Source organism: Haliaeetus albicilla, chromosome 3, assembly GCF_947461875.1.
Source record: "Haliaeetus albicilla chromosome 3, bHalAlb1.1, whole genome shotgun sequence".
Classification (NCBI taxonomy): Eukaryota; Metazoa; Chordata; class Aves; order Accipitriformes; family Accipitridae; genus Haliaeetus; species Haliaeetus albicilla.
The window spans coordinates 40,999,527-41,021,864 of record NC_091485.1 but is presented as its reverse complement, the minus strand read 5'-3'; the positions used below and the strand labels follow the sequence as shown (position 1 = coordinate 41,021,864).

General features: G+C 40.9%; 1 protein-coding gene across 6 annotated transcripts in view; it reads left to right on the top strand.

Moving 5' to 3' along the window:
• NCOA2 (nuclear receptor coactivator 2) overlaps positions 1-22,338 on the top strand; it is a 198,918-nt gene that overhangs the window by 164,748 nt on the left and 11,832 nt on the right. For 5 of the 6 annotated variants that reach the window (XM_069779502.1, XM_069779504.1, XM_069779500.1 and 2 more), the window contains 10 exons: positions 2,663-2,873; positions 5,938-6,147; positions 8,164-8,379; positions 9,022-9,151; positions 12,180-12,345; positions 14,321-14,599; positions 15,468-15,545; positions 16,080-16,320; positions 18,026-18,203; positions 20,518-20,716. In XM_069779502.1, the coding sequence (XP_069635603.1) occupies positions 2,663-2,873; positions 5,938-6,147; positions 8,164-8,379; positions 9,022-9,151; positions 12,180-12,345; positions 14,321-14,599; positions 15,468-15,545; positions 16,080-16,320; positions 18,026-18,203; positions 20,518-20,716 (1,908 nt within the window). The remainder of the gene's footprint in view (positions 1-2,662; positions 2,874-5,937; positions 6,148-8,163; positions 8,380-9,021; positions 9,152-12,179; positions 12,346-14,320; positions 14,600-15,467; positions 15,546-16,079; positions 16,321-18,025; positions 18,204-20,517; positions 20,717-22,338) is intronic. The other variant, XM_069779506.1, reaches the window with a different exon arrangement.

Sequence of the window (22,338 nt, the reverse complement as noted above, 5' to 3'; positions counted from 1 at the left end):
AAGCAGATTAGAGTTGCATGGTCCAGACGAAACTTCTGTGAGTGGGTAGGAAGCTGTTTGGAAATCCTTACACACAAAGTAGTTATTTAAGGATTCACTGTCAGAATGGAGGTGCTGCAGGAGCTTGTGCAGTGTCTGGAGTTGCTCAGTGTTTTAGTTAACCTAAGTGACCTGATGGGAGAATGGAGTGTATGCTTGGTGAAGATGTGTGTGACACTTGAAAATCTGCAAATACACTGGAGAACAGAATTCAAATTCAGCTGCAAACAGGAGATATGGAGGAAAAACCTTAGGAGAACATTCAGGATAAACAAATGCTGTTTATTATAATTAGCCAAGAATAATGTCAAAAATTTAAAAAAAAAAAAAAAGGAAGGGACAACTGGCTAGATAGGACTTTTTCAGAGCAGTGTCTAGGGATCACAGTGAGCAGAAAGTGAGTGAGAGTCAGTAATGTCATGTAATTTAAAAAATCACAGGCTTTTTTGGAATGTGCCATCAGAGTGTACTACGTGTAGAGTAAATTTTCTGCTTTACTCAGCAGTTGCAAGGCTTCATCTTAAGTCCTGTTCTGGACATGGGACTTCAGCAAAAGTGTGGATCAACTGAAGACAGTCCACAGGAGCAACAAGAGTAATAAGAGGTCTAGAAAACAGGTTATATGCTGAAGAAAATTCAACAAGTTGAGATTGCTTATTAACTTCAGCTTAAAACTCCAAAAGGCACATGGTTTCAAATACAGAAAAGGTTAGAAAAAGAAAGGGGAACAGGATTTGTTCTCCAGATTCAGAATACGACAGGAAGAAAGAGCCTAAATTTCAGCGAGGGAGGTTTTGCATTGACACTGAGGAAAAAACCTCAAATACTAAGGATGGCAAAGGGCTGAAACCAATTCCCCAGGGAAGCTGTGGATTTTCTGTCACTGGATGTCTTTAACAAGAGGCTGTATGTACTTCTGTAGGGAATGGCATACACTGATTTTGCCTTGAGGCTTTAAATTTCTTCCAGTGCTCCGATTCTGTGATTTCCTACCATTTTGCCAATAACACCAGCCTCCAGATCACCCACATGCTGCCTTTTGACGGAGTAAACTCCTTCCTCTTTTGCACCATGTATTCCAACCTGCAAGAATAGGAGGTGATGTGGAAGGAGTAAAGAGTAATACCATGTTTATCTGTAGCCAGTCATCCAAAAAAGGTATGTAGAGATGTGACCTCTAGGCATCGTAGCTACCTTTGAGTAAAATAGCAGGGCTTTCTGGGAGCAGGTTAGCTGTGGCAGCAGGATTTTAGTATAGCGCTAACGTGCACTGCTTCCTAGCTAGGCTGAGAGCGCCTCAGTAGGTAGTTTAAAGCCACCTCAGCTATTTCTTCGTTATCCTGTGATCTGCAGCATAAGCTTGCTCTCAATAAGTAACAAGTTCACGATGTGGCAGTAGGACAAAAAAGAACAGGAAGAATTGTATTTCAGTTGTGTGCATGTTTGTGGTGTTATTTCTCAGTTCCCCATCCTTCACGGCTGGCTGCTCACTCTGCCTTTCTTCCGTCATTGCACATTTCCTAATGAAGGCGCTGATTTTGAGTAGGTTTCTGTTATAAATACTGTCATGAAATGTTTCCTGTGCAACGTGGTGGTAACTGAGACTGCACTGCCTGTTGGTAATTATTAGCCCAAAGAGTTTTACCCTATTTAAAGGTTTAGGATTGGAGAATATACTTGTAACAATTTCCAAATCACAGCCAGAAAAAGTTTTTCATTCTGAGGCTTTATAAGACAGAGAAGCTGACCAAAAAAAAAACCCCAACAAAAAACTGGTGAAAATCAATATTTTTAAGGAAAACATTCAGGTCAGTATTTATGTTAGTATAGGATGAACTTTATTTTTTTTCCCCATCTTTATTTCATGGTAAGCTTCTACTGAATTGAATGTAACTGGATTTCTCTTTTTTTCCCTTAAGGTAGAGAAGTTACTTTCACTGTTTTGGGATGTTCTGAGCAAAATCAATTCCTAAATCTAGTAACTAGTTGACAGGTTTTAATTTACAGAACTTCGTTGAAATGTATGTTTCTTGCCAGTTAACTTGTAGAGAGTTATTCGGTGTTAAGGCTTTTTAATGTAACAAAGACAACGCGTATGGGGAATTGTTTTAGCCATGAAGCAACTTTTCCATCGTATGCTTTTAATCAAGTCATAAAGAGACTAGAAATATGACTGTGCTGAAAGGAATATTGGTTATACCTACATAAACCCCCACCTTCATCACTGCGGGACCTCTTCCCCCGCCAAACGATCCCTGCTGTCTGCACCGATCGCAGGGCGCGCGGGGAGGATCTCCCCTTTGCCCGAGGTACGGACCACGGCGCGGGTTCGTACGTGCCGACGTTTTGGGGGGTTTTGAAGGGGCGCCGGTGCCGGTGCCACCCCGGGCTCCCCGAACGCAGGGCAGGCAAGCCCCGGGGAGGGCTGCGCAGTCCCTCCGGGACAGCCGTGAGCTTGCTCCGCATCGGGCTTCGCGCCGGCAGCGTCCGACGCCGGCACGGCACGGCACGGGCGCAGGGCGCAGCGGCGGCGGGCGGCCTGGCTCGGCGCGAGCAGGACGCCAACAGCAGGCGAGCAGCAACGTGTACTGTGGGTTTGCGCTGTGTTTTTTTCTCATTGCAGCCAGGCAGTGAATTGGATAACTTGGAGGAGATTCTGGATGACCTGCAGAACAGCCAGTTACCGCAGCTTTTCCCAGACGGCCGCCCCGGCGCGCCGGCGGGCTCGGTCGACAAGCAAGCCATCATCAATGACCTCATGCAGCTCACCAGTGACAGCAGCCCCGGCGCGGCCGTGGCCACCCAGAAACCAGCAATGAGGATTTCACAGAGCAGTGAGTCGGCCCCCCGCGCGGGCGTCGGACAAGCCAGCGCCCCCACCCGCGGGCGCCGGGCGCTCCCGGCCGCGGGTCCCGGTCTCGCGCGGTGCCGTGGCGCCCCCTGCGGTCGTCCCGCGGCGCGGCGCAGAGGCCGGGGGTCACGCCTGGCCCACGCCGCGCGCCCGCCGCGGGCTTTGGAGGGAAGGGGGAGCCCTCGGCGTGAGCCAAGCGGGACCCCTGCGGCACCCCTGCGCCCCTGGGGGTCGCTCCTCTCCGGGTCGCTCCTCTCCGGCAGCTCTTTCAGTAGAAGGGCCGAGAGGGGCAGCTTCTAGAACCCCGAGATGAATGGAAACACCTGCGATTAAGAGGAATGCCCAAGCTTCCCTGGAAGCCGTGGCTTTTAATTGAGTCGCTTCCAGCCGGCCGTGCTCCTTAGCTTTGTTCGTTAACTTACAAGTCGGCGTTGAAATGTTGGTCTGCCACCGTAGAGTACTGATGGCAGGCGAGCGAGATGGGAGTCTTACCCGCTATGAATGGTGAAGAAAATAGCATAAAAAGCCGCTGCTTCATTTTTTGATCCTGTTGGCTAGGGTGGCAGCACCTGCTTACTTCCTTAAATGTACACGGGTGGGGTTTTTATAAAACAGGGCCTAGACGGTGTTGTTAGCCATTCTCAGGATACTAAAATAACACCATGCCACTTTCAAATGAACTCAAATTATCGGTTAGGTATGTCTAAAGAAATATCACTATTAATATTAGTAATGAATATTAATGTTCAAATTCATATTAAAACCACGACAGATCCTTAAATTATCATTTGCTGTCAGCGTTGCTCAGAGAAAGATGCTTGGATTTAATGTACTCGTTTTTGTAAGTATGAGGGTACTAACAGCTGCAGCACGTCAGTCAGAAGGAAATCTCTGCGCATCCAAAATCTTCAGCGTATTCTTTCTGAAGCAAGGTCTGCTGGTTCCTGCCACAGTAGCCCTTTGGCTTTCCAGAATTAACCTGGCTTTAAAGCTGCTTTCAGAGCTACTGGCAGTACAGTAACGGTATGATTGTAAATGAGAGTGTCTTGGTGGTTAGTAGCAGTTCTGTAAAAGCAGCATCCTGTTTCCCATGTAAATTAAAACCCTAAAACTTTTTCTCCCAGCTCAGTCTTGTGTCTGTGCCTGATTCCCCTAGGGAACTTCTGCCTTGTTTTCAGTAGAAGAGCATACAGAAAACAGGTGCACAGAAATAGCGAGTGGCTTCTTATATGCTCACAGAAAAGCAGTGTAGAATGAATGTCAAATAATATACAATTCCAAAAGAAGTTTGGGGTTTTTAGAATTTTTTTTTCTGAAGAAATAACCAGCTCTCATTTTACAGGTTTTTAATGAAAATACTTAAAATATTTTTATCTGGAGGAAAAAAACAAAAAAAAGACTTGAAAGCTGCTAGATGTGCCAGATTGCTAGAGTTTGTTGCATGGGGGACAGGGAATCTCCTTCAGTCCCATCCTGACCAAGAGTAGATAGAATATGTGATCTGAGCACCATCACATCTCATCAACTGTGTTGTTATTTTGTGCTGCATTTCCAGCTTTCCATTTTTGTAGGATCAGTGAGTGCTGGCAAAGCTACTCATCTATGTGATTTTTCAAACTTCTGGGGCAAACTGTTCTGGAACTGTCACTGAATTTCAGTTTCAATCCTTAGACTTTATGATGCCCCTAAGCTTGGGAAGGTCATTTTTGTCTCATAAGTAAGTTTTGTTTGCTTGTTTGAACAGACAGTCAAGACAAGATTTTGATCTCACGGTTAGAAATTTGGTGTATGTGATGGGATATATTTCCTCTGCATGCATAGAAGCAAATTCACCTGGCAGAGAACTTACATTAAAAAAAGTAAATATACAATGGGTTCCTGTAGTCTGCTTTTATAAAATAAGAAGAAAAGTCAGAGACCTTTGTCATAAGATGTTTCTGTACTTTTTAACAAGCTTAATAAACCTCATCTAAGTTCTCAAATTCGAAAGTATCACGACTTTGAGCTAAAATAAGAAAGAAGTTCTTTAACTTCATTGTAATGTGGTAAATATAAAAAATGCAGAAGTTGCTGTAAGGATACCATTATATCAAGACTCTCCTAGGGGGAACTATCAGGAAGTATTGCAAATAATAATTTCACAAAAATGGTTAATTTATTTGTATGTATTTTGTTGGTATGATTGGAAACAGAATCACAGGCACAAGGTCAGTGTTTGATTCATGTTCGAGAACTAGTTGTGCACACAGGGGATGCTTTCATGCACTGGAACATTGCCTAAAGACCAGCTGAGCCAGATGCTTGCCAGTCATGATCTGACACTCACTTTCCTGAGACAGTCTGCAGTTTTCTTTGCAGAGGCTGATTTTAAGAGCACAAAACACCTCAACAGAAGAAAATAGTTATATAAAGGTGACAGTAACCATCAAGCATGGTTCTGTTTACCAGAATATTATGGCAGCACAGCTCTAATTCTGGACTGCTTATTTGTTGTTGCAGAATCATGGAAGTATTTATTTTTATTAATGACAAAAGATGTAAAAAAAAAAAAAAATTAAGAGGGAGATGTAGAAATGGGGCTACAGGATCTGATATAGACTCAATCTGTCCTTAATTTTGGTAACTTCTTCAGGGGCACAGCTTATGCTGGAAAACTTCCAAAACTGAGATAATTCCTAACAGTCTGCCTCCGGATGACATCTGCATGCAATTACAGTCCTACTAGGTATAAGATTAATTGGCAGTAGTATGCACATCACATAGTGGTATATTTTGTTATAGTGGCTGTTCTGTCAGTTAAATTGCACCATTTAAAGTTCTAAAACTACAGGTCATATCTGCTTTAGTGTCAGAATGTTCCATTTTGAAATTTACATAAAAATGTCAAGAAGGGATGTTTCTCAGACAGATATGGAGTGGGTAAATTATGCAGCATTAAATAGCTCAGCCCAAGAGCTTAAAGTGTGTTTGGGTTCGTTTTTGTTTTTTTTAACAAGTAAAGTTTCCATTCTTGTAACTTTGCTTTTTTCTTTGCTCCTCCTGTCTAGCTTTTAATAACCCACGAGCAGGGCAACTGGGCAGGTTATTACCAAACCAGAATTTACCACTTGACATCACACTGCAGAACCCAACAGGTGCAGGAACTTTCCCACCCATAAGAACGAGTAGCCCCTATTCAGTGATACCTCAGCCGGGACTGATGGGCAGGAATGAAGGGATGATAGGAAGTCAAGGAACTCTAGGCAACAGTAGCACAGGTAAGATGACTTTCCATTTTTTTAAATATACTTGAGTAACAGACTATAGCGTGTGTAACTTGATGTTGGGTTATTGCAAGTGCAGGTTATTATAAGTACTTCCCAAAAAGTCTGGAAAAAATTGTGTTTCGTGGGCTGTTATGTATTGGCATATTTGTTTTGAATTTCTGTTTCTGCATATTTTAAGTCCTGTTCTTTATGCACTGCTTTCACCTATCTGAAAACTTCTAGATGAACCCAGTGTATTGGCAATTAGAGGCTGTTCACATCAATGTTCCAGATTCAGCTGAGGCTTAGATAGGTAAAAATCCAATCTTTCTGCCTCACAAAAGCAAATAAATGAACCGCTTGTCTCTAGAGGTAGTTCTTTCAGAACAAAACTGTGGGCAATACTGTTGCCCTTATGATGTGTATCTCTACAGACCTTGGTTTTGCCCTTGGTTATCCTTTATTTGTTAGCCTTGGTTCTCATTTTAAATTAAAGAAATGCTAATGTTTTCATGATTTTCTGAAACATAAACTTTTTGGGAACCATCAGATGTTGCAGCGGTATTACCTCTTGTCATGGATTATGCCTGATCTGTGGTGCATTGATTTCTTCCTGTTGCCCTAATATCGTACAAAGGTACCGTAGGGGGTTTCACAAGAAAAGTCTGGCTGATTGACTTATTTCAGCTAGTACGTAGCCTGAGACTGTACAAGTATGCAACAACCGCTAAGAACTCTGAGTAAATAAATGGGTATTGTAAGTCCTTTCAGCTGGCTAATTCACTCAAAATTTTATATGTAGTTTGCATCAGTATTAAAAAAGACATGCTGCCAGACCCTGGAATATCCCATTTAAGCAGTTTAGAGGTCAACTTGTAGTCTTTCAAGTGTCCTATTACTTCCATGTTCTGTATACATATTAGAGGGTGACATTTATCTTATGTATACAAGTTAGAGAGTATTATCTGTGTTCCTGCCATTTGCTCTAGCACACCACATATTTCAGCTGATGGAATACGTACACAAATAGAACAAACCTGAGGATGTAACACCGAATTTTGTACAGCAGCTGAAATAATGACCCTCTTCAGAGGGTTTTTCTCCTTGCTTATGTATCACCAAATAACTGAACTGAGGAGTAATAATTATTTGTGTGCCTTTTAGTGTTCATTTAAGGATGATGCAAAATGCAACTGGAAAGACCAGTAGTCCAGTCTGAAATCAGTGTTTTATCTGCTGTCTTGACTGTATAAAGTTGAAATTTATAAATACTATGAATGCACATCTTTGGGCGTGGGGGGTTTTTGTGTTGGGGTTTGGTTGGGGTTTTTTGGCTACTGTCAGAGTGTAGTACTCTATATATTCCAAGTGTAAATAAACTGTATCAGTTGTTTACAGTAGATGTAGGAGGACTTCCCCTAAAATAACGGTAATGAACTTCAGCATCTATCGGAAAGTTCCTGTGAGTAATTTCCCTGCACCATATATTGGTTCAAGATTATCTGGGTGAGCCTTGAAGCTAAGAAGGCTCTAGGTTCCGAATGAAAGGACTCACCAAAGATGTTTGCAGAATGCGAATTTAAATTCAATCCTTCTAATTTGTAAGCGTGTGTAGCGATAACATGTTGTTACTCAAGTCTTCATTCTCACTTAGCACTTGGAAAGTGAAGCACTGACACACACATCAGCAAACGTGATTCATTTCCTGAGGAAGGAAGTTAGGGCTATCCACACACCCTCGGCACCTGTTGCAGACTACATGTGGGAACACTCACTCTGAACAGCGTTTCGGAAATGATAAAAGGATCTTCCTCTTGTAAAATGTATAATAATCTCCAGTCCCTTGACTAAGCAGTGTAAGGCATCGTTCTGTAGCTTTGCACATCTGGACAGGCGGTTGTGGTACAATGTGCTTTGAGTGAAACTACTGCATTTTCGTCACTAAAAATGCAGCTTATCGGGCGATTGTAATGCTAAAGCTGTTCTGATTCACGTGCTGGCACCTGAGTCTGTTTGGCTTTTGTGCAGGAATGATCGGTGGCAATGCCCCTCGGCCTGCCATGACATCTGGAGATTGGGGAAGCCAGGCTCCTGCTGTGAGGGTGACCTGTGCGCCCACAGCTAGTGGCATGAACAGGCCAGTGCAAGCAGGCATGATTCGCAACCCCACGGCCAGCATCCCCTTGAGACCCAGCAACCAGCCTGGCCCGAGGCAGATGCTTCCATCTCAGGTCATGAATATGGGTAAGTCAGGGCACGTGTAGAGTCGTGCCTTTTGGCGTACACTGGATTGTCACAGATGAAGCAGAAAAAAAACAAAAAAGAAAAAAAAAGACTCAGTTATAGATTTGACGAGAACTGTGTTCCACAGTGAAAGTTTCCTGTGGAAGTGGGAAGGAAGGTGTTTAAAACACTAACTTTTAACACATGGATGGATATGAACAATTCCTGCTACTCTTTAGCTGCACAGTGATGTGGCCAAAGAAAGGGGATATGAAGTTGCCCTTGTTTATTAAAGACTGGAGGGGGTTTTAAGAGGAAACACTGTGAACATTGTAATTGCTCTTGGTCACTTTTAAAGCAAGTATGTTATGATACTGACTCTATATACTATCTTTTTTTTTATGCTTCTCTTACTAATTTTTGCATCTATGATGTCATATCTGCTATTTTATGGTTTCAAACCACTTTCAGGTTCTCATGTTATTTACTCAAATTTTAAAATCAATTTTTAACAAAAGAATCATGATGCTTTTAAGTGTAATGTTACTGAAGTCTTAATGTTTTTGTTTGCTTTTACTGTAACATAGATAATCCAATGGAAAGAATTTACATGAAAGTAGATTCTTTTCACAAGAGGTATGTGGTTATTTTTTCCTTGATTAGGGCCATCTGAGTTGGAAATGAACATAGGAGGACCTCAGTATAGCCAACAACAGGCGCCTCCAAATCAGACTGCACCATGGCCGGACAGCATCTTGCCTATAGATCAGGCATCTTTTGGTAATCAGAACAGGTGAGTCTTAGTGTCACATCAAAACATGGAGAGATTTTACAGGCCTGTGTTTTGTACACCTCACGGAAGCAAAGTTCTGTATAAAATATTCACCAAATGTACATCAATTTAATGTTTGCTGTATTTTACGCTCGTGACACGTATACATGTTCCAGTAATACTTATAAATGCTCTTTTTGCCATTTAATGTGTTGGAAGAATTGGAAGTTCTGTATCACAGTGAATGCTGTCAGTGCTTCGGGTAGCGGCACCACTTTCACCTCTTGAGCATTAATGTGTCCATGATTCTGTCTGATTTTGCTGTTCTTATTGTTAACAATTCTACTTAACGCTAAATGTGGGAAAATGCCAGAGCCCTTACAGTTATGACATAGCTGTTTTTTCCTGCAGCGGGGTAGCATTTTAAGTAGTGCAGGACATGATTAACTTATGTTTTGTTTGGGGGTTTTTAATTGATCTAAGTTCTGTGAAAGACGAGGAAGGAAAGATGAAGTGAAAGGGAGACTGCCTTTTCCCTGAAGTTAGCTCCTTCTCAGGTAACCAGAACTACAATTGGATCACAACTCATTAACTCATCCGTAATGTATTAACTTTGTTCATTATTAAGACTCTTAAATAATGCCAAAGCTATGAAAAGCGGTTTACACTTCTTAAAAAAGAGCCATGTCTTCTCCAAAAAGTTTGCAGCTTACATTAGAGAAGCCGTATATATATATATATATGGACTGTATAAGTGATACAGAATAAATAAGTACATGAAAAATGTTGAAGTATTTTGAATTGCATAAATTGTGATATTTCTCAGTAGTAAATGGGAGCACTGAAAAGAAAATTAAGAGGAAGCAGTTGCAAAAAAGTGTGTTTGAAAAATGGTTAATCTTCTGACTACATTGTCTTAATTTTCATTATGAATGGATGTCTGAAAATATTTTCTGTAAAATTAAGTGTGGCATTTTCTCTGTTACTTTTCATGCTTTTCAAGATGTTTCCTGGTGCTAATTCTCCCCAAGTTAGAGTGTCCGTATGCCAAAAGCACTTTTTGCATAACTTAATTATTCACTTAAAAAATGACACCATAAAATAAAATACAGGGCCATGTTTGTTCAGCAAGCCAGGCAGATAATTATTCCATTTTGTTACCTTTGCTTTTCTCATAATTTCCTTGTAGCTGAAGATGGTGAAAAAAATTCCAATTGTGTTGCATCTGAAAGTTACCATATTTTGATCATTTACACCCAAAAAGAGATGACAAATTGCTCTGTGCTGCCATTTTTTATTTTATTAATCCCTGGGATTTGTATTTTTATAATCTGATTATCGTCATGACCATTAAATTTGATAAAAGTTAAATCGTGAGTAAAAATAATTCTTTTAGAGAAAAATTAAACATTATCATTGTGGTATATAAAAAAAGGGGGGAAAAAACAAAGTAATTGTCATTGTTTAACATATAGAATTTGACAAATGTTTTAAACTTTTTCTTATCATATGTACTCATCCCTATTTACAATTTGAGGGAGTTTTTTTGGCTAGCCTCATTGATTATTTTTCCAGATCATAGGTCCCTTCTTGTAAGTCATCTTTAAAGTTTGCAAGCAATTTGATTCAAAGGATTTTTTTCTTTTTTTGCTCCTCCCTTTTACTGATTTATAATTCCATCTGTGAGAGTTATAGAAACTCCTCTATATATGAGATTGATTAATACTTTGCGATGTTTTAAAGGTACATCATATATATCCTTATTTTTATTCTTTACAGTCCAGGATCTAATTAAAAAGAATATGGTTTTGTTAGTTTTCCTGCATGCCGTCCTTTGGTTTTTTAGGCGTATGGCCTGACGATGCAGCTCTTTCCTTCTGCTTAGCTTTGACATAGAGATTAGACTTCCATGGCAACCATATATCTCATTATGGAAACTAAATACACAAACATGTTTCTTTGTTTTTCCAAACAGACATGTAAAAAGGGTTCACATATAGTGCTGTTTCCTCCCTCCATGTGTGACAGCTTTTGTTGTCTCTGAGCAATTATCTGGGATGAGACTCTGCCATGATGTGCATATAGTAGCTGCCCTTGCTTGCAGAAAGCTTTGCTCTTTATGTTTTCTATTGTAGTCTTGTAGTATTGTGTGTGAAGTAGGGCTCGTGTGTGAAATGCAAAACAAAAATATGTCATTTGGCTACAGATAAGGTGTTACTTAAGATTTAGTTTGTTTCTTAGTAAGTTTTGTCCTTTGGGTTTGGAACAAACCTTTATTCTGCCTTTGTAACTGTAAGTGTGCTTTGCATACAAATTCAGGGGTGAGGTAAGCAGGATTTATAGAGCCAGCACACTCTGCCTGACAGTATCCAAATTCTTGCTGACACCCTTCTGAGGCATATAACCAAGTGCATAAACGGGTACCCAAGTGTGCAATTCCATAAGATGGGTTGAGCTGATGCAGTGTTTTGCTGCAAAGAAAAAGGGGAATGTCCTTTTCCCCCTGCTCCCTCATGCTTCTGGCCAGCTCTTTCAGATGTTCGGTTTGTGCGAGCTCAGACAGTCCTCAGACCCTTCCATGACCTCTTCAGCTTGCTTAGTCTGATAGAAAACCAATTAAGAAGAGTGTCTGTGGAAATCAGGTCTTTTTCTACTTGTGATAGTATATTTAATCTAACATCTAAATTTCAAAATTACAGTTAGTTAAAAAAAGTTATTTAGTCTTCTGTGTTCAGTGACTATTCTCTACTGATTTCTGTACTCCTCTGTTGACCCTGTAATATGAAATCAGCACTCAGGCATACCTTTGGTGTGCTTGCTTACTTGTCAGATACACCATGCTTGTAGGGTCTTGACAGGCATTAATCACGCTATTTAGTTATTTCTTTGTGTAACATAACTTTCATCCAGAATAGTTTTCTAAACAAAATTGGCAGTGATTAAAATAATTTCTGTCTCCACTTGTTAGTTCAATTTGAGTACTAATCCTCTGGTATTATTCCTTGTTTTTCAGCAGCTGTTTACCAACGCTGTGTTCATGTTTTGACAGGCAACCGTTTGGCAGCTCACCAGATGATCTCTTGTGTAATCATCCTTCATCAGAGTCACCAAGTGATGAGGGGGCTCTCCTGGATCAGCTTTACATGGCATTAAGGAATTTTGATGGTTTAGAAGAAATCGACAGGGCTCTAGGAATACCAGAACTAGTTAGCCAGGTATACTGGACATTGCATTGCATGTATTAGGTATTGCATTTAAAGGATATGTTGTCAAGGTGGAGGTAAAATGTTTGTTGAAAAAGGGGATTGTAAAACGTTTGTCGAAAAAGGGGATTATAAAACACTTCTTGCAAGCTAGGATGGAGTTACATATTTTGGTGGAAGTCTGTCTAACAGCTCAGGGTCACCTGAAAAGCTTCCTTCAGCCCCAGGTTTAGTCTTCCTTCCTCTCCCCTGTGACGCTTGTCTAGCTGTCCTGCTTGTGACCTGTGCTGAGCCACTTCTCTTTATGCAACTAACCTGACCAAAACCAAAAAATTAACAGGCTTCTGCTTATCTGGTGGTCAGAAGAACAACTCTGTGGGATAAAGGTAAGATCACGGCCAGGAACAGGGTACCGGAAAGAAGAAAAAAGAATATGAAGACCTAGGAGCAGAAGAGCAAGATCAAGACCTTTGTGTGATGGGGGCAAAAAACCTTTGCATGAGCAAACCTGTAATGTGTAATTTCACCTGTAGTTTTTTCCCTTAGCTGATTAATAGGTGTTAAGGGATGAGTTTCACCTGAAGCAGCTGATTGCATTACAAGCACTTAAAACTGTAGGTTTTTTTTTAAAATTACCAACGTGCTTTCTAAACTTTGCAGCATGAATTTGTTCTATTCTTCTTCATCCATTTCCCCCCCACCCCCCAGTTATTTTTTATTAGCTTCCAGTTGCTTCTTGTCCATTTTAGTCTTAGATGATGCAAAAAAAGTGTGGTTAAAAAAAAAGGGGGGAGGGGGAAGTTAGCATTTGATGTTTCTGGCATCAAAATTGTATTTCCAAAAATATCTGTACGTCTCTATAATGATTTAATATTCTCAGACAAACCTAGAATACCTATTTCATTTCCCAGCACTCATCAGCATCCTGAGCATAACTTCTGAACTAGCTCTGCATTTTAGATATGAAATAGGACCAATGAAATACTGCTTTGGACATGCAAAAACTATCTCCAAGCCTATTTGGTACTACAGAGAACTCAGTGAGGTGTTAAGCTGGAGATATAATTTATTGGTGAACTTCAGTTTTGCAGTGTGAAACTGTCATGCAATATGACATAGCTTTTGGAATACCACCACCAAAAAAATATGAATAATGTTTTGTTTCAAACTAAGTGGTAAATATCTTTCTATTTAATTAATATTTCAGTGGAAACAGTTAAAGAATTTCACAGATAAGAGAACCGTTGCATTTTAGAACGTGTTTTTTAAATATCTATCAAACATTTTATAAGAGCTTAAAGTCTTTCTTTGATGAGGGCACTAAAATTTACATTAACTTGATTTCCAAGGTCAATGTGGAATAAGCTATAAAATTATTCTGGCTAGAGCAAATATTAGGGGAGTATCTAGAATGCAGTTTAGAATTATGTTAGCTTTTTTATGCTAACGGATAATCAGTTTGTGCAAAAGTGCCATGAAAGAATTAGGCACTCTGTTCACATTAACTCTTGTAATGGTTTCAGGCATCTTTATTGGAAGCCATTATTTTGTTTAAAGATACTGATAAAAATCTACTTTCTTATCCTTATTCATTCGTAGCGTCTTTGGATTTATCTCAGATTCAATGGCAAAAATATGCTGGCATCACTTCATTTACAGATTTTCATATAGCATTTGGCATGTCAGGTTTTTATTCCTTAGCAGAATGATACAGTGGCTGTATTAAGAACATGACAAACATTGTGGGTCTTTGTTTAAAAAAAGAAAAGGGAGGAGGAATTTGTCTCCTGCACGAATATGTTTTGACACTCAAAACCACAATTCTGTTTAAGTTTTATATCTAGGTAAAGAAAATCTATGTGATTTCCTGTGTACAAACATTCACATCCTAGAAGGTTGGTTTTGCAAGGTGACCGTATTAGTCTGGTATAATCCTGGTAAAAGCCACGTCCCACCAACTGTTTCTGTTGTTCCCGTACGTCTGCAGAGCCAAGCCGTCGACCCAGAGACCTTCCCCAGCCAGGAGTCGAGCATCCTGATGGAGCAGAAGGCGCCGGTGTTCTCCCAGCAGTACGCAGCGCAGGCTCAGATGGCGCAGGGCAGCTACGCGCCCATGCAGGACCCCAGCTTCCACCCCATGGGGCAGCGCCCGGGGTACGCCGCCCTGCGAATGCAGCCGCGGCCCGGCCTCCGGCCTGCCGGCATCGTGCAGAACCAGCCGAACCAGCTGCGGCTCCAGCTGCAGCACAGGCTCCAGGCGCAGCAGGTACATCCCCCTCCGTGCCCGGTTCCGTGCACCGCAGCGCAGGCGCCTCTCCTAGGCGGCACATGCTGTCAGCTCGCTCCCAACAGGCCGGGTCTTAAGTGCGTGCCCTGTTTTGTTACAGCCTAATTCCGCTTCCAGACTGAAAACACCGGCCATAACGAGTTTTGCCGAGACAGTACCTTGCGCCTTCTCTTTTTTGTTCTTTTTTTGCACCTTCCCGTTATTCGTTCTATAATACTGTGCAAGAATGCGCCTGGGATTTAAGCCCAGGTCTCGCTAATTCTTTGAGCAAGGCTACAGTGGTGCTTTTTGTTCTATAAGTCTTCTTCTGTTTGCTGTATCTTGACTCTTCCAGCAATCTAAATGCTTTTATTGCTGCCTGTTACCTACATCCTTTTTTTTCCTTGGCCTTGGTCTACTTTTGAGGATCGTTTTAAGTTGTTGTTTCTGGTTTCGTTTTTAAATATATAGGTTCGTAGTACAATAAATAAGATATTAATGCTTTTCTAGGGGAGAGATCATTTCTGCCTTCGGACATCAGGTTAGGGTCTAATTCAGAGTAAACATCAACAGTCCAGTCCCAAACCCAAAAAGGACAGGAACTGTAAAGGCAGCATGTTTGGTAAATAGCTTAGTGCCTGTGTTGTCACTTGTATGGTGTGTTATCTCCTTAATAAACAGGATTCAGTAAATGATAAGAGGACTTGAGCAGGAAAACTAGTCCCTGCTTGAATATGTAAAACTAGGTCCTCAAACTAACTGATCGGGAAGTAGATGTATATACCTCTGTACATAAAATTTCCTTTTTCTTGTTTTCCTTCTAAAAACTTTCGGGGTTTGGTGTTGGGGTTTGGGTTTTTTTCTTTAGAATCGGCAGCCACTGATAAATCAGATCAGCAGTGTCTCCAATATGAATCTGTCTTTGAGACCTGGAGTGCCAACGCAGGTGAGAGAAATAGCACTTAAAAAAAAAAAAAAATCATTTTCTTTTCTTCTTTCTCCCCCCAGTTAAATACAGTATTAATGCTATGTGGTAAATACATACAATAAATTCTAAAGCTTGAATACAACTAATGCAGTCTGTATGATACAAAGTATTTTGCTGTTTTGTTACTGAGAGTCTTTCTCATATTTACATGGGGTGGATGGTTGTTTACTAGAGATACAATATAACTGCATTTTTAACCAAGCTTCTCATTTCCTAAAGATGCATTTTCTTAATGAGCTACTCTATTTGCAATTACAAATCGCTGCAACATTAAGCACTGGTATTATTTCAATTACTGACTCTTGCACTGCTGGAAGTCTTTTCCAGCAGAAGTATTAATAGGATTATTTTCTCCTGTTTAATATTATTGTTAGTTGTGTGGTGGGGGGAAAAAAAAGCTGGAATCTTCCAGGTTACTCCAGTGGAGATGCCTCCACTGGTCAGGTTGCCTTAGAAGGGGTTATTGATAGGTGGCGGTGGTTTTCTCTGCAGGGCCCTATCAACGCGCAGATGCTGGCGCAGAGGCAGCGGGAGATCCTGAGCCAGCACCTGCGGCAGCGGCAGATGCAGCAGCAGCAGCAGCAGCAGGTGCAGCAGCGGACGCTGATGATGCGAGGGCAGGGATTGAGCATGACCCCCAGTATGGTGGCCGCCGGTGGCATACCAGCAACCATGAGCAATCCGCGGATCCCGCAGGCAAATGCACAGCAGTTTCCGTTTCCTCCAAACTACGGTACTGGTTCCACCCCCCAGTGCATTTCGGCAGTCCTTACTCCCCCGTGTTCCCCCAAGTGCTGGGTCCAAGCCCCCCTCCCACAGCCTCTTGCCTGGCTCCCTGGGAACGATGGGATACATGGAGGTTTGGGCCCTTTGGGAGTCCTTAAATGCAACGTAGTGCCTTCTACTTTCCTAGCTCTAGTACCACGTATTCTCCAAGCACCGCTCTTTTTTTGAGCAATAGCAGAAGTGCAATGTGTGTGTTTGTTTAGATATATGCAGATAAAAGTGTGTATGCACACACAAACACGTACATGTGTATGTATTGGCTTGATGGACTCTGAATTTTGACTGAACTGACCAAACCAACATATACGATAAAAGTGCAAATGAAGAAGATGATGTGAATTGATGTTGGCCAACAGCATAAAGTGACCAGAAGCAAAGCTGTATGTAATTTTTTAAATTTTGATAATGAGATATTGCTTAAATATCAGACAGATTCTTCCCCAAGAAAGAGAATTCTTCATGTGTATGTTGTAATGTAAAATTAACAACTAACTGTTGAATTTAAATGATATAAATTAGCTTCAGATAAGGCATTCCCTTCCCTCTCCTTAAACCTGTGTGTAATACAGTAATTAATACCATTCTGTTTGTATGTTTTACAAAGCTGCATACCACTTTGTTCTGGGCGTGCATGGGGCAGTTGCCTCTATACGGTTATTGTTTTACAGCTTCTTTATTTATAAGTATTATATAAGTTATATTACCATTATATTAAATAATGTTATGTGCAAGTTCTGCTGATAGAACAAACTATGTCCATCCAATTCTAAATTTGCTACCTACTCTTACTGATGTTACCCTTCACACCAGTTTCTCAATCATAATAGTGCTTTCCCTCTACGTATTTGTAATTGCTTTATGAAAATGAAGAGACATTATGTTATTCCCATTTTATGATACAGACAAAGATACAGAGAAGTTAAGTCACGCAGATGGTGAATATAAGAATAGATTTCACACCACCTGACTCTTACCCCAGCATTAAGAGTGGCTTGTTTCTGTTGAGTATGCTGTTCGTGATGTACTTAAACAAGGCCAAAGGGGCTGTGTTTAAAGCAAAATTTTTGCACACAGTTGGCATTTTACAGCTTAAATTAGGTTTTCTTTGCATCTAGGTAATTTTTTTATTTTACAAAATCATTAAATGCTTGCACAAAATGGCATTACCTGTTTTTACAGGGACACAGAAATAGTGATACTAAGGTTCTAGGAACTTTAGAAAAAATTGAAAATTATAGCCTAAATGTTAAAAGGTGGTGCCATGCAGTAAACGGGTCGTGCATCACTTTCACCAAAATGGATTTATAGACAGAAGCAATACGTTTTATTTGTTGTTTTGAATGCAGTTTCTGGGGGCAGGGGGAAAGTCACTTACCAGTGTTTTTCTCTTGGTCTGTAGAGGGGAGAGACCACTTGTGTGATTAGGACACACAGGTAGCCAACATACTTAGGCCAAATGATTTTTTTAAAGTTATACATATAGTATTAGTTGATGATGTCTTGCTTTTAATCTAGATCCCACATTAAGACACAAGGTTATAGGTTCCAGATGACATAAGTAGGACTGTGCAAAGACATGTCTGCAGGTATGAGGTCTTGGCTTCTTTCAACTTTGAATGTACAGTGGCTAAATTTCTCATTTTCTTCTTCAGGTATTAGTCAGCAGCCCGATCCAGGCTTCACAGGGGCCACCACTCCTCAGAGTCCACTGATGTCCCCAAGACTGGCTCATACTCAAAGCCCCATGATTCAGCAGTCTCAGGCTAATCCTGCCTATCAGTCCTCTACGGAGATGAATGGGTGGGCACAAGGGAATATGGGTGGAAACAGGTAAATCCAGAACAAAATGAAAATGAACACACAGAGTAACGGTGTCATTTATGGTCTACACTTATTTGCGGGGTTGTTTTATGTAGTTGTTTGCTTGTTTGTTTGTTGTTAACTATCTATCCTAAAAGAGATTTCTTTTCAATTTGGCTTGACAAGTTGGTTTAAATTCTGTCTTCCTACAAGACAAAGTGAGTTCATAGCTAAAGACCTGCATCCATACAATGCATTGCTTTGTCTGTGGTGACTGATAAAACACTGTGTCCTTAAGAAGCACTTCTGCTGCACAGTGAACTCTAGCCCCTAATATTTGTGTGGATGCATTTCTTCTGCGTATGATTTTCATGTTGTGCTCCCACACTGCTTTCCACATGGCTGGATCAGCTGAGCCGGAGCGTATGCATTCCCTACTGCTCTGGAACTGCAGTGACTGGATATCACCTCCCACTTTAAATGCTGGATGGAGTACAACCAGGTTCTATCCATTAGTGCTTGCACATACTGGCGGTCAGCATATAACTGTCATTCTCTGAGAGCGTTGTAGCATGCCTCATGCATGCAGTCACCTTTTCAGTTGAGGCCCATGCCCCAGTCGGTATAGCTCTAATAATCAAGTCTGTCCACATTGAATGGGTCGGACATTGAGTGCTGTCAGTAGGCAGCAACGAGCTTCCAGATGGCAATGATCTGTGCTTTTCAGTGGAAGACAGGAGGAGCTATCATGTTGGTGTACTGCCTGTATCACTTGACACTGGGGTGCACACAGTTGTCTCTAGCACAGCACTCTTGTCATCCTGAAGTTCTCAGGCTGCTCTTACTATCCCAGCCCAGCAACAGATCTTTTTCCCGCTGGTTGACAAAGATTCAATAAACCCAACACACCAGTATTCAGTGATGAGGCTGATCCAGGTAAAGTTCCCCTTAAAGCAGCTGATTTATCCCTTATCCTCATCCTTGTCCATGCCTCTTCCTCACTGTCTTCCCGAAGCATCTGCAGGAGGCATAGCTACCGCAGTTGTGGCTTCTGCTGAAACGGCATCAGGGGCAGCTCGATAAGACTAATGGTTGGCTTGCTAAACTGCAGCTCTACAGCAGAGACATGTCAAATGCATTTACACAACCCACTGAGTATTCACAATGATCTGTAGTGTACTGTTTCAGCCATCCAGATAACAACTTAAAAATGTGGTTAGGTGGCCTGAAAAGACATGGAATTGGAAGGAAAAGAATGGTGGGATTTTCCGAGTTTGGTCCTGTGCCCAGAATGCCATTGCACTCCACCAAGTCTCACAGTGTGCAGCAACAGGCTGAGGGCGTACCCAAGTGCAAGGTTGAGTGTTAACCCTGAAAGATTTCCTCGGCTGTGGGAGCAGTGCTTCACAGGGAGGTAAAAGTCAGCCATTGATACTGAGGTGGTTACTGCGTGCCATCTGACACACAGCAGCCCTTCCACAGTATTTCAGTCCAATGCAGATCCTCTAAACAGACATATTGTCAGTAATAATTCCTTCACTGACTGATTATGCTCAAAGAGTAGAAAAGACTGATATGTAAACAGTGAAGTGCATTTTAGGAAATGTAAAAAAGTTTCTCATGTGACTTCTGACATAATGGGAAGCAAGATACTATCCAGAAAGCACTTGACTTTGAATAAAATCTGGGATGAGATCTTCCACAGTTACCCCTCCTTAAGTTATTCTGAAATGGCCTTAAAGGAACATAGAGGGTAATTGTCTCAGACTTTATGTTGTTTCTTATAGTGCCACATTTTCAAAACCTGATGCTAAGATTTGGTAAATAAATTTCTGCACAATTGCATGTCTATATTTGTGAGCCCACTTGCCATAATTTTATGTGCAAATCTGGTATTCATATGTGCAAATAGCCTCTTTTGCGAAAAGAAAGCTTATTAGACAAGATCGAATTTCAGCTCAACAGTCCTGTGCTGTGCTAACACTGGAGGGAGAAAAAGGTGTTTTCCTTTCCCTCCAAAAATTACTTTCCCAAACATATTTAAAATAAGTGAAAAGCGCGTTTAGACAGCTAATTGGCTGTTATTGCACACGCATAACAGATTTGTACTTTGCCATAGTTTCACACGCAAAGGCATGCATTTTTGTGCACAGACATGGGAACTTAAATTTTGAAAATCTATTTCTTTGACACTAATGTAGCTGAAAACTAGTTTTTCCTTTGAAGTTGGAATCAATGACAGTATATACAAATTCTAGCTTAAGATATATTAAAAAGAGAGTAGTTTCTTAGTGGCTTCAGCATTCTAAGTCTGACACATTGCTTTTTCCATTCCTTGCTGTAGCATGTTTTCACAACAGTCCCCACCACATTTTGGGCAGCAAGCAAGCACCAGCATGTACAATAATAACATGAACATCAGTGTATCCATGGCAACCAACACAAGTGGTATGAACAACATGAACCAGATGACAGGGCAGATCAGCATGACCTCAGCGACCTCTGTGCCTACATCAGGGTTGTCCTCCATGGGTCCTGAGCAGGTGAGAATTTAAGGATGTGAGATGACAGCTAGAGGATTTGCTTTGACTTTCAGTAGTTTTTCAGGTCCGCTTCACTGGGCTGTAACTGCTGTAAGCCATGACGTTTCTTTTACTAGTTTTCTTGAGAAATGATGATGTTAAAAAGGCTTTGTTTTTAGCTCTGCACTCAGATAACCAAGGTGACCGATGAGGTAGAGAGCACTTTTTGCATCTAGTTTTCCTATTTTGGCCTAGCACTGCTGTAGCTAGCACATGTAATTGTTCCTGGACTTCCGTGGAGAGTGCGTGCTGATCTAGCTCCTGTTTTCAGTAGGTAAGTTTCCGTAGCACAGTTGCAGGTCACCAGTGTCCTTGCTAATTTTCTCATCAGTGGGAGGCTAGGACTGAATGGCAGGCGGCTGTTTCCTAGAGATAAGAGTGAAAGATGCTGGCGTGGGCAGTGTGTGGAAGATGCTTCTACTGCCACTGTGTTTGTAGTAGCAGACAATAGGCAGTAAGCTTCAAGAACTATCAATCTGGTACCTTCATGAGCACAAAATCCACACTTCTTGTAATGTGGTGCGTATAAAATAGTTTGCTGAATCAATAGGTAAGTAATGTGTTCTTTTCTGCTGAGAGGAAGTTTACACACCCGATTTTATTTGAGACTGCTAGTTAGGGTATCTGAAATAAGGAAAATAACATTTCTGTTTGTCAACCTGCAATTAAACTTGCAAGTACATTAATAAGTATTTGACAAATGAGTCCTCTTAATTAACAGGTTCATATGTTTGTTTCAGAGCTGAACTCCCATTTTGTTCAAACACAGACTTGAAATTATGGACTTTTCTTAGAAATATTGGCAGGAAAGTACCTCTTGTGTCTTCGGGCAGCATCTCCTACTATGGTGGACAATATCGTAAACCTTTTTTCTGAGACCATAACATTCCTGTTTAAAGCTGGTTATGTTATTGGCTTGTTAATGTATGTCCCTTTTCTGGCCTAAATTTGATAACAGAGTATTTACTTTTCCAATATTGTCCTTTAGCTTAAATAGCTCTTTTTACTTCTTGTATTTTAGAAAGAGCCATTCATTCAACATGGTTTTTTGTTGTTTTGGGATTGAAGTTAAACAAGGAACAGTGTTTCAGTCTCTTCTTGTAGGCTTTAAATTCCCTTTCCTTTTCTGCACCTGTTACAGTTTGAATCAGTATTTCCTAAGCACCAGAGCCATGTGCATAACACTAGTTCTTCCCCATTTCTCTTGGAATACTCTGACAGATATAGCCCCAGATCACATTTGTCTTTTACAGCTGCCACATACTGGTGACCTGAAGTAATTTTGATACTCCCAGATCTGTCACCTTCTCTGATATTCCCAGTTGCTAAGCCCAATTATAGCAAGTTTTTTATTATTATTAGTTCCCAAGTGCATACTGTTGCACACATTTAATGTAGTAAAAGAATAGTAAAACCAAAAAAGAAAAGAGTGGGGATTTGAAGGTGACAGCCCAGTCTGATTTCTCAGAATGCCCATGCTACATAATTTTCCCAGAAACCTGAGTTGAGAAACATGCATTATAGAAAGAAATCTGAGTTTATTTCAAAGATTTCCATGCAGACTACTCTTTCCACTGGCACAG